The sequence below is a fragment of the Mytilus galloprovincialis genome, chromosome 11 (assembly GCF_965363235.1).
Source record: "Mytilus galloprovincialis chromosome 11, xbMytGall1.hap1.1, whole genome shotgun sequence".
NCBI classification, from domain to species: domain Eukaryota; kingdom Metazoa; phylum Mollusca; class Bivalvia; order Mytilida; family Mytilidae; genus Mytilus; species Mytilus galloprovincialis.
In genome coordinates, this window is record NC_134848.1 from 86,123,254 (window position 1) to 86,138,825 (window position 15,572).

At 32.9% G+C, this 15,572-nt stretch overlaps 1 protein-coding gene across 1 annotated transcript in view; it reads right to left on the reverse strand.

Annotated features, from left to right (window-relative positions):
- Positions 1-5,405: 5,405 nt before the first annotated feature.
- The window catches only part of LOC143052964 (peroxidasin homolog), a 38,732-nt gene continuing 28,565 nt past the window's right edge, over positions 5,406-15,572 (reverse strand). The window contains exons 8-11 of the mRNA XM_076226139.1: positions 15,381-15,486; positions 12,027-12,151; positions 6,090-6,274; positions 5,406-5,478 (exon numbers count right to left, since the gene is read on the reverse strand). Coding sequence (XP_076082254.1) covers positions 6,107-6,274; positions 12,027-12,151; positions 15,381-15,486 — 399 coding nt within the window. The 3' untranslated portion in view covers positions 5,406-5,478; positions 6,090-6,106. The remainder of the gene's footprint in view (positions 5,479-6,089; positions 6,275-12,026; positions 12,152-15,380; positions 15,487-15,572) is intronic.

Consider the following 15,572-nt stretch of genomic DNA (forward strand, 5'->3'; position numbering starts at 1 on the left):
AAGGACCCACAAAGCATACTGAAAAGTATAAAAAAGCAAATAAAATACTTTCACAAACAAAGACTAATAGGTCAAGATAAAAATGACTTTTCTTGGTACAGCCATAAAATGTTGTAAACTTACAACAGTTCAACGTGTTTCCTCCATCTTTAATTCTAATCTACACACATGTTAACAGTGAAGCTACTTGACAAACAACACTCTAATCAATTAATGGTATAATGTGACTGACCATTTAGTAGATAATTGTATTGTATTTCAAGCTCTGACGTCATCAATAGTTGATTTTATGGTCGCAAATAATTTAATTACTGGAGATGCATTAGCGGAGCTAGGAAACGAGCATTTGCGACTTTCAAATCTTTGTTGACGACGTCGGCGCTAAATATACTATATTGTTATCTCCATTCTAATTTAACTGACGAAAACAACGTCAAGTCTGTCATACTTTGTCTTTGCTTGCACGTACGTTTTCATACTAATGCCATGAAAATTGGTGACGTTTACCAATATGATGGACGTTACAAACGGTGTTGCATTAGTTTAACATTATGATATTAGAATATCAAGTAATTCTGCGTTCTAACTTAGATATATTACTCAAACATTTAGTTGATCCTTTGTCGATCAATGCTTCTTGCTTAGCAAAGACTATTCCTTAATGGTGACCTTCATTTTACCCATGAGAGGCTTCGGATATGTTTTTCATAAACTTTAGGATAAATATTGCTTATTTGCACTATTTCGATAACATGGTCTACATAAACTCAATAACTGTCGAGTATTAACGATTTGTATCAGACAAAAAACACGGATGATTGTCTAGTAGATAACACAACACTTTGATACTGATATTAAAGATATGTATTGTTATCCTCACTTCTTAAACGGTACCAAAACAAAGAGAGTGGTTATCTTTGTTATCTTTCAAATCAAGTCAAGTCTCCAAAATATTTCCTAGTGTATGGTATCTTGTTAATTCATTTACCATTGATCACAAGCCCAGAATGCAACATTTCCTGGTATCTATGATGAGTTCATTTACATGTTTATTAAATGACAAGAATGCTTATATTTTTGCTTTAATCGACTTTTCATAAACACTTACTTTTTATTTTGTAAGAATATCGCCATAATCAACAAACTCAGTTTCCTTATACTTTTCGCATCATGTTTTTTTTTTTCGTGAACAGGCATGCAAAACATATTGTCAATTTCTATCAGACAATTATATGATAAAATTTATTTAAAATTTAATTAAAATTGTAGGATTGTCAGATTGGAATATCCCAGTTTATAAAGTTCGTCTACAGAAGAATTATTCGAATATAGTTGACAACATACAGCATGAGAAAATAGTCGATCATCTGATATCTCGTGGTGTGCTGACTATAGCTGATAGTCAAATGATATATGCCTGCCCAGCACAGATACAACAGAACAGGAAATTAATCGACATACTTTTGCACAGTAGTGAAAATGGATTTTTTGAATTCCTTAATGCACTAAGAGAAGACTCTGTATATGCAGAACTGGCAGATGAAATAGAAAACACAACTGTTTCAAGCAGAGATATATCAACCTATCGGAGTTGTTTCAAATGAACTACAAGGTTAAATTTATATATTTTCATGATTAATATATGCTGGCTTATCTATTTGACTAATGTTATTATAAAACAAATTGGAAATCCGCTACATATATCATCTGTTTACTATATATATCTTTAATTATTTACATAATTCGTTTAAACATAAATAAATATGTTTAAACTAACATAATTGTCATATCATTCAAACCTACATGTGTTTCAGACTAATATAACAACAAACAGAACAGAAACCTTATGTAATGAAGTTTCCTTTAGTCATTTGTAAATTGACCTTGGCAACATTTTCATGGTTCAGCGACTATAGAGGTTTTTGTCCTATGAATTTCCCCCTTGTTCTGTGTAATAGGATAGCTACTTTTTGTTATATGAATTCTGGCAAGGTCAATAAGTCTATCAGATATTGTTAATCTCACTCCGAACAAGGGTTAAGTCCATATCTAATAAGATGGAAAGATACGTGTTTTTCTGGAAGGATTCATCTGACCTTGACTTCATTTGCAATAATTATTGATTATTTTAGAGTGATATCATACGTTGGAAAAACTTTATTTACAAGCCTTTTATCTTGCATTAGTCTAAAACATTTTACTTTTCTACATTTAACACCACTAATCCGAATTGTAATGTAAATATAAATTGAGAGAGTTCTGTTCTGTTGCATAATTTATAGTGACCAACGTAGATACAAGTACCTTGATTTATTGAGGTATACAACATATTTTTTTAAAACATCAGTATGTTTCAATTACGTTTTTTTAATTGATATTATCAAGTAGCTTCATTTTCTGATTGACAACTTTTGTCACATTTGTCGAACTTATTTACCATAACCAATTGGCCTTTCAATTGGAAAAAAAGGCTCTTATTCTTGTCGATGTGTTCATTTGTTCTTATGAATCTTATCTAGCTCTTGTAGGAAATTTTAAAGAATAAAAAAAATAGCAGTATCCTTTGACTTCACTTTGACTATATAGATGATGTTTTCTCACAAAATAATTCTGAACAATACATACAGTTAAGTTTGTCTCTTATGTTTACTTATATCTTAATTGACAATGCGAGTAGTAGTAACATTAAGAAAAAGATATGCTTTCGTCTTCTAACTTTCTTTGTAGAAACATGTCAAGGGTGTCTGCATACATAGTATATCTCTCTGATTTAATGCAATATTCCAGTTTTTGTATTTCCTATCATAATTCTCTTGAAAGAGGGTTGCTATTAACAAAGAAGCTATCTAATTAAGTAGTGAAGTTCAAATCAGTGATTCGCAATCTTAACGGACACACCCATGAGTTGGTTGACCGTTATGGTTTTCTGTTCCGCTTATAAAGGCATAAATGTTCCTAATATCGTAAATCAAATCCCGTTGATTCATTTTCCAGTTTTTGGAATACCGAACTAGACTCATGACCGGGATTGTACCTACATGATTTACACAACAGGTGCAAAAAATGAAGCAGTATCGTTAAAACTTCTGTCATTTAATATCTTATCAATTATATATAAGTGCTTTAGTTTTGTTGTATAACACGATGAAATTTTGTACATTTATTCTAATTTGTATAAGAGACTCTAGCTTATAATTTGTTTTACGCATATATCACTGTATATATTGTTTTTAATTGTAAATAAGTGTTTTCGTTTTGTTGTGTACTAGGGACATAGCAAACTAAAGAATAAGCAACACTCAAGTCTAAAAAAGTCTGATTGCACTTGTGCTAGATCCCAATTCACATATAATAGATATATAGAAATGATGTTCTTTCACTTAATAATTTAAAATTTGGTGACTATGTTGAATGCATCTATCCAATCAAACTAGAGATAAACAACGATAAAGGATACTACAGATACAGTTAAGTCGGCTTCATATCTTGACTATGAGGGTCGGTTGAAAACAGAACTTTACGACAAAAGAGATTATTTCAGCTTTGCAATTGTGAATTTTCCATTAGTTTTCTAAGTAGCAACATTCCAGCAGCACCTGCATACGGGGTATATATCTCCCAATTGATACGATATTCCCGTGCTTGCATTTCCTATCATGATTTTCTTGATAGAGGGTTGCTGTTCACAAGGAAGCTATTAAACCAAGAGTTCCAAATGGTGAAGTTGAAATCTTCCTTAGTAAATTTTACGGACGCCATCACGAGTTAATTGACCGTTATGGAATAACCGTTTCACCAATGATATAGGATATGTTCCTTACGTCGTAATTAAAATCCCCTTCCCTTTCATGAATGTGACTTACCGAATCAGACTATTAACCGGATTTGTTATCAAATAAGCAACACGACGGTTGCCACATGTGGAGCAGGATCTGCTTACCCTTCCGGAGCACCTGGGATCAGTTCTAGTTTTTGGTGGGGTTCGTGTTGTTTATTCTTTAGTTTTCTATGTTGTGTCATGTGTACTATTGTTTGTCTGTTTGTCGTTTTGATTTTAAGCCATGGCGTTGTCAGTTTGTTTTAGATTCATGCGTTTGACTGTCCCTTTGGTATCTTTCGTCCCTCTTTAATCATATGTAAATAAATACACTTTCATTGACGTAAGACAACATGAATAAAATCAGTTACAGAATAAATAAAGTACGCAGTTAAAAAAGGATCAAAAACAAAAATTCCTAAAATGTTATTCCATATATAGCGAGACTGAAACTGTTATGTGTGCTTATGTTATCAATTAAAGGTGTCATACCATAGATAAATGAATTGTTTAATCCACGGACCAAATATCTCAAGATGGCAATGGACAAACTTTTCTCAGCGCGTGAGTTCAACTGCTTCTACCTTATGTATTTGGTTTTTTTGCAAGTGAGGACAACTATAAACTTGTAATGGAGGTAGGACATGTTTCTCTAAACTGTTCACAAGTTGATGTAAATAAATGCAACAGTATCATACCGCTGTTCAAAAGTCTTAAATCGATCTAAAAATTAAATACGGGTTACAAACTAGAACTGAAGGAAACACAACAATTTTAAAAGAAAACAACAGAACAGCAGCACCACTGATGTGTAACAAAAAAGAAACGCCAACATACATAGAATAAACTCATCATAGATACCAGAACCAAATTTAGTATATACGCCAGACGCGCGTTTCGTCTACAAAAGACTCATCTGTGACGCTCGAATCCAAAAAGTTAAAAAGGCCAAAAAAGTACGAAGTTGAAGAGCATTGAGAACCAAATGCCTAAAAGTTTTGCCAAATACAGCTAAGTTGAAAAAACGATTCTTTTAATAGCAACTTTTGCCTTATTGTATAACTTACGCTTTACATTCCGTTTGCAAGCTGATATTATTCAAAGGTATCACACGATTAGAAGTAAGTAATGTTATAACTTTGTCGTTGCCAGATCGTGATTTCTTTTTCTTGTTTGTCGGGTTGTAGTTTCTTTGACACACTTCCCTATGTCCATTCTCAATTGTATAATATTCGTCAAGGTACAGATAGTGATGTTTATCATGTTGATATCAGCTTCTTAATTATGTGAATATACATTTCCCTCGAGCATTACTGAAGATACTTGATGGTCGACATGAACACGTGCTATGTGTTTTGTATGCATAACCGACATTGTATACTCTGTTTGTAGACTGATTACATTAGAAGGTATTACATTGTAACATGCTAGTAACTTTTTTAATGCTACTGTTCTGGAAAGAACATTTAGATAACGTCCGTTTCATTTTTTATGAATTAGTTCGTTTAACAAATACTTGAGTTAGTCATGATAACCTTTATGACGTACGTTTTGCGTGGCGTGAGGTATCCTGACGAGAACAAACACGTTTCATATTTGTTGTTGACTTTATAACTTTAATTTGAATACATATTAACACCTGATATTTGGTTTTATTCCCTCTGAAAAAGAAAAGAAGCAGTATGATATGGTATGTATATTAAATCATTCTGATGTTGAACTGAAGATCAACCAAAGTCATGCGGAAAGAAGAGCCGATTTCAACATTAGGTGCAATTATATAATTAAGTTCTTACATCATGTAAAAAATACTTTGTATACTTACGATTCTAGTCTAATAATTGATACTGATGGTTTTTTATACGCTATATCTATGTGTCTTTTTTGGAGGTTTTTTGTTGACATATGTGTTAATAGTGCTTAAAAATATAGCATTATGTTGACTGCTGTGTCCCTAATTTTGACATTTATAACCTGGAAAACCTGTCTGGTTTGTTCGTATTTTTGCGGGCAATATGTCGACTTAGTAGGAGCGAAAGAGTATAATACACGGATCGATAAAGGTTTCAGGTTATTTTTTTCAAACAGTGGCGTTTTCTGTGGAAAAAGATGGTTTCAAATACAAATTTATGAGGTACAAAATAAAATTGAAAATGGAATGGAAAGACAAAACACTACATTTACAAATCAAATCAAAAATATTTCCGATGTAAGAGATCTATATAAACCTCCAGTAGAGGCGGAGGTTTTGTCAAAATATGGTTAAACTTACGATGTAAGATTGTTGCCTTATCCACTTGGTACAGGCGGTTTTATTACAGCAGTTGCGTTAACTTCACCATTTTGATTTCTAGCAGAACATGTCCAGTAGCCATAGTGTTGAGGTGTTATAGTCATATCAAGAACTTGGCTTTCACTCATCAGCTGAACGGGTGGTGTTGTCACAACTTTATTTGACTAAAAATAGAATGAATGGTATCCCTACACAAATATGTATATAGCTGTAAATGGTATTATATACAAATATATACATAGCTGTGTTTAGCAAATAGTTTTTTTGACGGTTCCGTTTACCAAAAAGAATGTACTTTTCGTCTCGTACAATTTTTAGATAAGCTTATTAATGTTAACAAATGTGAGCTGACGTCTGCATTTTAATCTGGATTCATCTGTTATAATTAAGAATGAATGAGTAAGACATATTGCTAAGTAAATCATCCAAATTATTGGAGAATATATGGGATAAAATTGAGAATGGAAATGGGGAATGTGTCAAAGAAACAACAACCCGACCATAGAAGAGACAACAGCAGAAGGTCACCAATAGGTCTTCAATGCTGCGGGGAATTCCTGCACCTAGTGATGTCTTTAGCTTGCCCCCAAACAAACACATACACTAGTTCAGTAATGAACGCCATACTACACTCCAAAGTATACTCAAGAAATTAAAGTTAAAAATGATACAAGACTAACATAGGATAGAGACTCCTGACTTGGGACAGGCGCGAAAATGCGGCGAGGTTAAACATGTTTATCAGAACTCAACCCTTCCCCTATACTTCGAATGTAGAAACGTAAACGCATAACAATACACACATTGACATTAAGTTAAAGAGAAGTCCGAGTCTGATGTCAGAAGATGTAACCAAAGAAAATAAACAAAATTACAATAATACATAAATAACCCTAACCTAACCCTAACCCTAGCAGTTAACTGACATGCCAGCTCCAGACTTCAATTAAACTGATTGAAAGATTATGTCTACATCATATGAATATCAGACACAATACCTCCCGTTAGGGGTTTAGTATCATACCATCATAACATATATGAAAAGAACAAAACCCGTGTCATGCCAACAACTGGTTTATTAAAAACATGTGTTTACTTCCGATGCAAGGACCCTATAAGTGAATCAATATTAAGCCAAAACATCCAATATTTAATGACCTTACAACAGTATCGTAACTATATCCCTTCTTAATAAGCCTATTTAAAGATTTTGTTAGATTCTGAGGTGAATACCGACTATGCTTTATAAGGAATATTACCATAAAAATGTGGATGTGAAATACCTGAACATATAAAAAGTCTGCATCTTTACGAATGATGTCCTTGTAGCGATGATAAAATTTAGTAAATGCTTTGACTAGTTTGTGATATTGAAAACCCTGGTGTAATATTTTTTAGAAATACATAAATTTCTCTCGTTAATATCTAAAACGTTTTTATATACACGAGTGAATCTTCCCAGGTGAGATATATGTACACCGTAAGATGGTGACAAGGGAACGCCACCATTTAAAAGTGGATAATAAACGATAGGAAATGAAAAATCATCTCTTTAATCAATAATTTTAGTATGAAGCTTTTCGTTAAGGATATAGATACCAAGATCAAGGAAAGGGCAATGATCGTTGTTAGTATTAGCTTTATTTAAAGTAAGTTCAACGGGATAAATTTCTTAAGTATACATACTGAAGTCGTCATTATTGATAACAAATATATCATCCAAATATCTAAAAGTATTGTTAATTTTTTGTATCAGATGTGTCTTTGCTGATTTTTTATCATAAATTGTAATTCATAGCAATACAACAACAGGTCCGCAATAAGTGGTGCCCAGCTAGTCCCCATTGAAATTCCGATAACCTGACGATATATGGAATCTCTGAAGCGAACAAAAATGTTATCTAGTAAAAATTCAAGATGGTATCAAAGCATATCCAATTAACATAGTTCTTATGTTTATTGCTACTATCAGGTTATTTATTGTACCAAGTGTACTGGTAAGAAAATAGACAATTTAGTAGTAAAACAATGGCCTGAAGACAACATGCATCTATATTTAAGTCTGGATGGGTCTTTTTGGACTTGAAATCACGTAAAAAATAAAGACCAAATAATAAAAAGAAAAGAGAAATTTAAGGCAAAGGAAAATATTTAATAGAGAAAGACTCGGGGTGATCTCATGTGATCCTGAAGGGTAGGCAGATTCTAATTAATTAGTTTGTGATTAATAAAGATACTTGTATAACACTAGATATCACTGGAATCAGAATGTTCTCTAGTTTATAATGAAATTAAAATAAAGTGTACTTTAAATAGTATTAAAAAAAATTATACAGAGAAACTGGGAAAAATCTAATTTAAGCTTAATTTTCAGGTCATGTGCACATCCCTGAAGACATGATACCTGCACATTTTTCATAATCAAAATTTTATGAATTTCATAGATTTTTACCTGGTCTTTCAAAAAATTCATGCTTCAGGGTACGTTCGCCTGCTCCGAAAAGAGCTACAGTGGCTGCAAATAAGTTTTCACTGTTCACTGCCAAAAAAACAGACTGTTTACAGTGTTGTCTCCCCTCAAAACATGTATATTAAATCTATTTTTTTAAATTATTTTACTCATTCAACCTGTTTTAATTGAAGTTAATTAACATATTTTTACAACCAAATACAAAAAAACATGATCATTTTTCACCAATTATGTTGATAAAAAGGGACTCCTCTCCATGTCTATTTTTAGTCGGGGAATAACCCCTAGTTTTTTATACGAAACTCTAGCACCCTTATATTGGAAGGTAACCCATCTATATGAGCTATAAGACATTGAAGTTCTAAACTTACATCCTGGTGGGTCCATGTTATATTGAACGGTAACCCATCAATATGAGCTATAAGACATTGAAGTTATAAACTTACATCCTGGTGGGTCCATGTTATATTGAATGGTAACCCATCTATATGAGCTATAAGACACTGAAGTACTAAACTTACATCCTGGTGGGTCCATGTTATATTGAAAGGTAAGCCATCAATATGAGTTATGAGACACAGAAGTACTAAACTTACATCCTGGTGGGTCCATGTTATATTGAATGGTAACCCATCTATATGAACTATAAGACACTGAAGTAGTAAACTTACATCCTGGTGGGTCCATGTTATATTGAAAGGTAACCAATCTATATGAGGTATAAGACACTGAAGTTCTAAACTTACATCCTGGTGGGTCCATGTTATATTGAAAGGTAACCCATCTATATGAGGTATAAAACACTGAAGTAGTAAACTTACATCCTAGTGGGTCCATGTTATATTGAACGGTAACCCATCTATATGAGGTATAAGACACTGAAGTAGTAAACTTACATCCTGGTGGGTCCATGTTATATTGAAAGGTAACCCATCTATATGAGCTATAAGACACTGAAGTTCTAAACTTACATCCTGGTGGGTTCATGTTATATTGAAAGGTAACCCATCTATATGAACTATAAGACATTGAAGTTCTAAACTTACATCCTGGTGGGTCCATGTTATATTGAAAGGTAACCCATCTATATGAGATATAAGACACTGAAGTAGTAAACTTACATCCTGGTGGGTCCATGTTATATTGAAAGGTAACCCATCTATATGAGCTATAAGACACTGAAGTAGTAAACTTACATCCTGGTGGGTCCATGTTATATTGAAAGGTAACCCATCTATATGAGTTATAAGACACTGAAGTAGTAAACTTACATCCTGGTGGGTCCATGTTATATTGAATGGTAACCCATCTATATGAGCTATAAGACACTGAAGTAGTAAAATTACATCCTGGTGGGTCCATGTTATATTGAAAGGTAACCTATCTATATGAGCTATAAGACACTGAAGTTCTAAACTTACATCCTGGTGGGTCCATGTTATATTGAAAGGTAACCCATCTGTATGAGCTATAAGACACTGAAGTAGTAAACTTACATCTTGGTGGGTCCATGTTATATTGAAAGGTAACCCATCTATATGAGGTATAAGACACTGAAGTAGTAAACTTACATCCTGGTGGGTCCATGTTATATTGAAAGGTAACCCATCTATATGAGCTATAAGACACTGAAGTCCTAAACTTACATCCTGGTGGGTTCATGTTATATTGAAAGGTTACCCATCTATATGAACTATAAGACATTGAAGTTCTAAACTTACATCCTGGTGGGTCCATGTTATATTGAAAGGTAACCCATCTATATGAGATATAAGACACTGAAGTAGTAAACTTACATCCTGGTGGGTCCATGTTATATTGAAAGGTAACCCATCTGTATGAGCTATAAGACACTGAAGTAGTAAACTTACATCCTGGTGGGTCCATGTTATATTGAAAGGTAACCCATCTATATGAGTTATAAGACACTGAAGTAGTAAACTTACATCCTGGTGGGTCCATGTTATATTGAATGGTAACCCATCTATATGAGCTATAAGACACTGAAGTAGTAAAATTACATCCTGGTGGGTCCATGTTATATTGAAAGGTAACCTATCTATATGAGCTATAAGACACTGAAGTTCTAAACTTACATCCTGGTGGGTCCATGTTATATTGAAAGGTAACCCATCTGTATCAGCTATAAGACACTGAAGTAGTAAACTTACATCTTGGTGGGTCCATGTTATATTGAAAGGTAACCCATCTATATGAGTTATAAGATACTGAAGTAGTAAACTTACATCCTGGTGGGTCCATGTTATATTGAATGGTAACCCATCTATATCAGCTATAAGACACTGAAGTACTAAACTTACATCCTGGTGGGTCCATGTTATATTGAAAGGTAGCCCATCTATATGAGCTATAAGACACTAAAGTAGTAAACTTACATCCTGGTGGGTCCATGTTATATTGAAAGGTAACCCATCTATATGAGCTATAAGACACTGAAGTAGTAAACTTACATCCTGGTGGGTCCATGTTATATTGAATGGTAACCCATCTATATCAGCTATAAGACACTGAAGTACTAAACTTACATCCTGGTGGGTCCATGTTATATTGAAAGGTAACCCATCTATATGAGCTATAAGACACTGAAGTTCTAAACTTACATCCTGGTGGGTCCATGTTATATTGAATGGTAACCCATCTATATGAGCTATAAGACACTGAAGTAGTAAACTTACATCCTGGTGGGTCCATGTTATATTGAATGGTAACCCATCTATATGAGGTATAAGACACTGCAATTCTAAACTTACATCCTGGTGGGTCCATGTTATATTGAAAGGTAACCCATCTATATGAGCTATAAGACACTGAAGTAGTAAACTTACATCCTGGTGGGTCCATGTTATATTGAAAGGTAACCCATCTATATGAGCTATAAGACACTGAAGTACTAAACTTACATCCTGGTGGGTCCATGTGATATTGAAAGGTAACCTATCTATATGAGCTATAAGACACAGAAGTACTAAACTTACATCCTGGTGGGTCCATGTTATATTGAAAGGTAAGCCATCAATATGAGCTATAAGACACTGAAGTTCTAAACTTACATCCTGGTGGGTCCATGTTATATTGAAAGGTAAGCCATCAATATGAGCTATAAGACACTGAAGTTGTAAACTTACATCCTGGTGGGTCCATGTTATATTGAAAGGTAACCCATCTATATGAGCTATAAGACACTGAAGTTCTAAACTTACATCCTGGTGGGTCCATGTTATATTGAAAGGTAACCCATCTATATGAGCTATAAGACACTGAAGTAGTAAACTTACATCCTGGTGGGTCCATGTTATATTGAAAGGTAGCCCATCTATATGAGTTATAAGACACTGAAGTTCTAAACTTACATCCTGGTGAGTCCATGTTATATTGAAAGGTAACCCATCTATATGAGTTATAAGACAATGAAGTAGTAAACTTACATCCTGGTGGTTCCATGTTATATTGAAAGGTAACCCATCTATATGAGCTATAAGACACTGAAGTTCTATTTTGTCTCCCGGCAACACATTACGATCCTGTGGTTTGACCGTCATCATTGGTTTAGCTGAAAAAGGTGAAATGTCATCTGGATTATATATTAAAAGGGAATTGGATGAACTATACATGAATAAAAGCAAAACAGACCATAGCAATAACTATAACTATAACTCAAACAAAAGTCTTATTGATGATAACATATTTACAATAGGCTTAACTCAGGCAAATGTCTCATTGATGATTGATATTGTACAGCAGTAAATGTACTAACTCATACAAGTGTCTTATTGATAACAGATAATTTAAAACAGGCTTAGCTCATACAAGTGTCGTATTGATGATTGACAATCGACAACAGTCTTTACTTAGAAAAGTGCCTTTTGATGATTGACCATTTACAACAGTCTTTACTTAGAAAAGTGTCTTATCGATGATTAATAATTTACAACAGTCTTAACTCATAAAAGTGTCTTATCGATGATTGATATTTTACAACAGTCTTAACTCATACAAGTGTTTTATCGATGATTGATTTTTTACAACAGTCTTAACTCATACAACTGTTTTATCGATGATTGATTTTTTACAACAGTTTTAACTCATACAACTGTTTTATCGATGATTGATTTTTTACAACAGTCTTAACTCATACAACTGTTTTATCGATGATTGATTTTTTACAACAGTCTTAACTCATACAATTGTTTTATCGATGATTGATTTTTTACAACAGGCTTAACTCATACAATTGTCTTATCGATGATTGATATTTTACAACAGTCTTAACTCATACAATTGTCTAATCGATGATTGATATTTTACAGAGGCTTAACTCATACCATTTTCTTATCGATAATTGATAATTTACAACAAGCTTAACTCATACAAATGTCTATCGATGATTAACAATTTACAACAGGCTTAAATAAAGGCAGCAGTAGTATTACGCTGCTCGAAATTCTTAAATCGATTGAGAAAAAAAACAAATCCGGGTAACAAACTAAAACTGAGGAAAATATATCAAATATAAGAGGAGAACTACGATACAACAAAAAACACAACATTAAAATGTAACACACACAGAAACAAACTATTATATAACAATGGTCATTTTCCTGACTTAGAACAGGACATTTTAAGAAAACAATGGTGGGTTGAACCTGGTTTTGTGGCATGCCAAACCCCCCTTTTGTATGGCAATGTTAAATATAACATTAAAATAACAACATTACATGACACGAGTACAATACAAATAAATGGGAGAACAGAAAGGACAGAGAAACTCACGAATAATAGCTAACAAAAAGTACCAGGTTTAAAATTGTATACGCCAGACGCGCGTTTCCTCCACACAAGACTAACCAGTGACGCTCAGATGAAAAAAGTTCGAAAGCCCAAACAAGTACAACGTTGAAGAGCATTGAGGACCAAAATTTCCAAAAAGTTTTGCCCAATACGGCCAGGGTTTTCTGCCTTGTATAAGAACATTCTTATTATTTAAAAAATCATACTTTTATAAACATTATTTTTTTATAAAATTAAAACAATCTAAACCAGCACATAAAAATTCACAGCCGAGGTAGCCAAATCCGTCAACGCACAAAGTGACGTCACATTGGAATTTCTAAACATTTACCCCCAAAATGGGATAGAATTAGTATAGAATTCAAGATAAGATTTGTAATACTGATATAACATTTATTAATAATAATAATAATTTATTAATGAAAATTTCAATACTAATTAATATTCTTCTGAATTTAACTGTAAACAAAATATATCGTATACAGTTAGTTGACTCAAACTAAAATCTAATAAATGAACTTGGTGATTAATTATCTTAACCATATCACACGAATACAACAGAAAAAAATAAAATTTACAACTTCAAATGATAACGCATTTGACAAATTCCGATGAGAATAACAAATATAACATCAAAACTAAAAAAAAAATTAATTTGAGATAGAAAATTACCGTGACAGGTCTTTTAGCAATGCGAATTCACACTCAGCAAAGCAGTCACAATCGGGAATAAGTCACGTTCGGTAATTAAAAGATCAGACGACGTAATGACAAACCACAATCTAACACGTGGTAAAAATTTCTTTAGTTAGGTTAGACAAAGACACATCGTATGGATCAACCCATTCGTGATGGTGTCCGTAAAATTTACGAACTGTCATTTTTAATCCGTCCTCCTCATAACTTTGTTTAGGCAGTTTCTATGTTAGGAGCCCACTCCTGTATAACTCAGACGAGTGTATTATCGATGATTAACAGTTTACAACAGGCTTAAGTAATACAAGTGTCTTATCGATGATAGATAATATTCAACAGGCCTAACTCAGACAATTGCTTTCAATTAGTTTACAAAGACTTAAGGGAGCTGGCTTGTCATGTTTTGGATTTTTTTATCAGATTTTCGGAATCCTCTGGTTTTATCCATTTGAATGCCTTGAAAAAATTTGCCCGGTGACCCCCATTTTTCTTTTTGAAATTCTTTAACATGTATAATGATAAGCCATTTGTAAAAGTCTTATAAAATTTTAATTACTTTTTAACAGTTTTTGAGAACTTTAACTCGTCAATGATAAAGCTATGAAAAGTCAAGAGAGAATATTTTCCCGCCAAAATTTCAATGGCTCATATATCGAAAACAAGCACGGTGACCTATATATTTTTTTTGCTCATTGGATTCCTTTATTAATTCCTTATCAATATAAACTAGTGTTTTGAAAAGTTAATTACTTTGAAACTGAGAAGCGAACTCCCTTAACTCAGAAAAGTGTCGTATTTGTGATTGATTTATATAAAAGATATACTTGACCAAAGAAATGTATGCTACTAAATGAGTAGACATTGGAAACTTGCCTTTCCTATAAATTACAAAATTATATTTTATTAGATATATTAATAAAAATATAAATGACTCGAACAACATTATGTTAAGTCATTGCATTTTAGTAAACAGTTATCAAAGATTATACCAGGATTATAATTTAATACGCTAGACGCGCGTTTCGTCTACATAAGACTCATCAGTGACGCTCAGATCACAAAAGTTATAAAGCCAAAAAAGTACAAAGTTGAAAAGCATAAATGACCCAAAATTCCCTAAAGTTGTGCTAAATACGGCTAAGGAAATGTATTCCTGGGATAAGAAAAATCCTTAGTTTTTCAAAAAATTCAATGATTTGTAACAGGAAATTTATATTAAAAGAAGATTTTGTTGTATTAACAATATCTACCTTGTTTCAAATTAAACATTACAAGTGTTAAATGATTAAGCTTACCTTTACTGAGGAATCCACACAGCTTTGGATTGCAGTAATTTTTATTACAACACTGTACACAATAGTTCTTATCTGGTACTTGGTCATTTTCTAACGCTCTGCATAGCTAAAATAATATGTTGTTTATGTTTTAGACATAAATTTAACCATCGTAACCTTCATAAATCATTCTGCATTTCTCCAATTATTTTT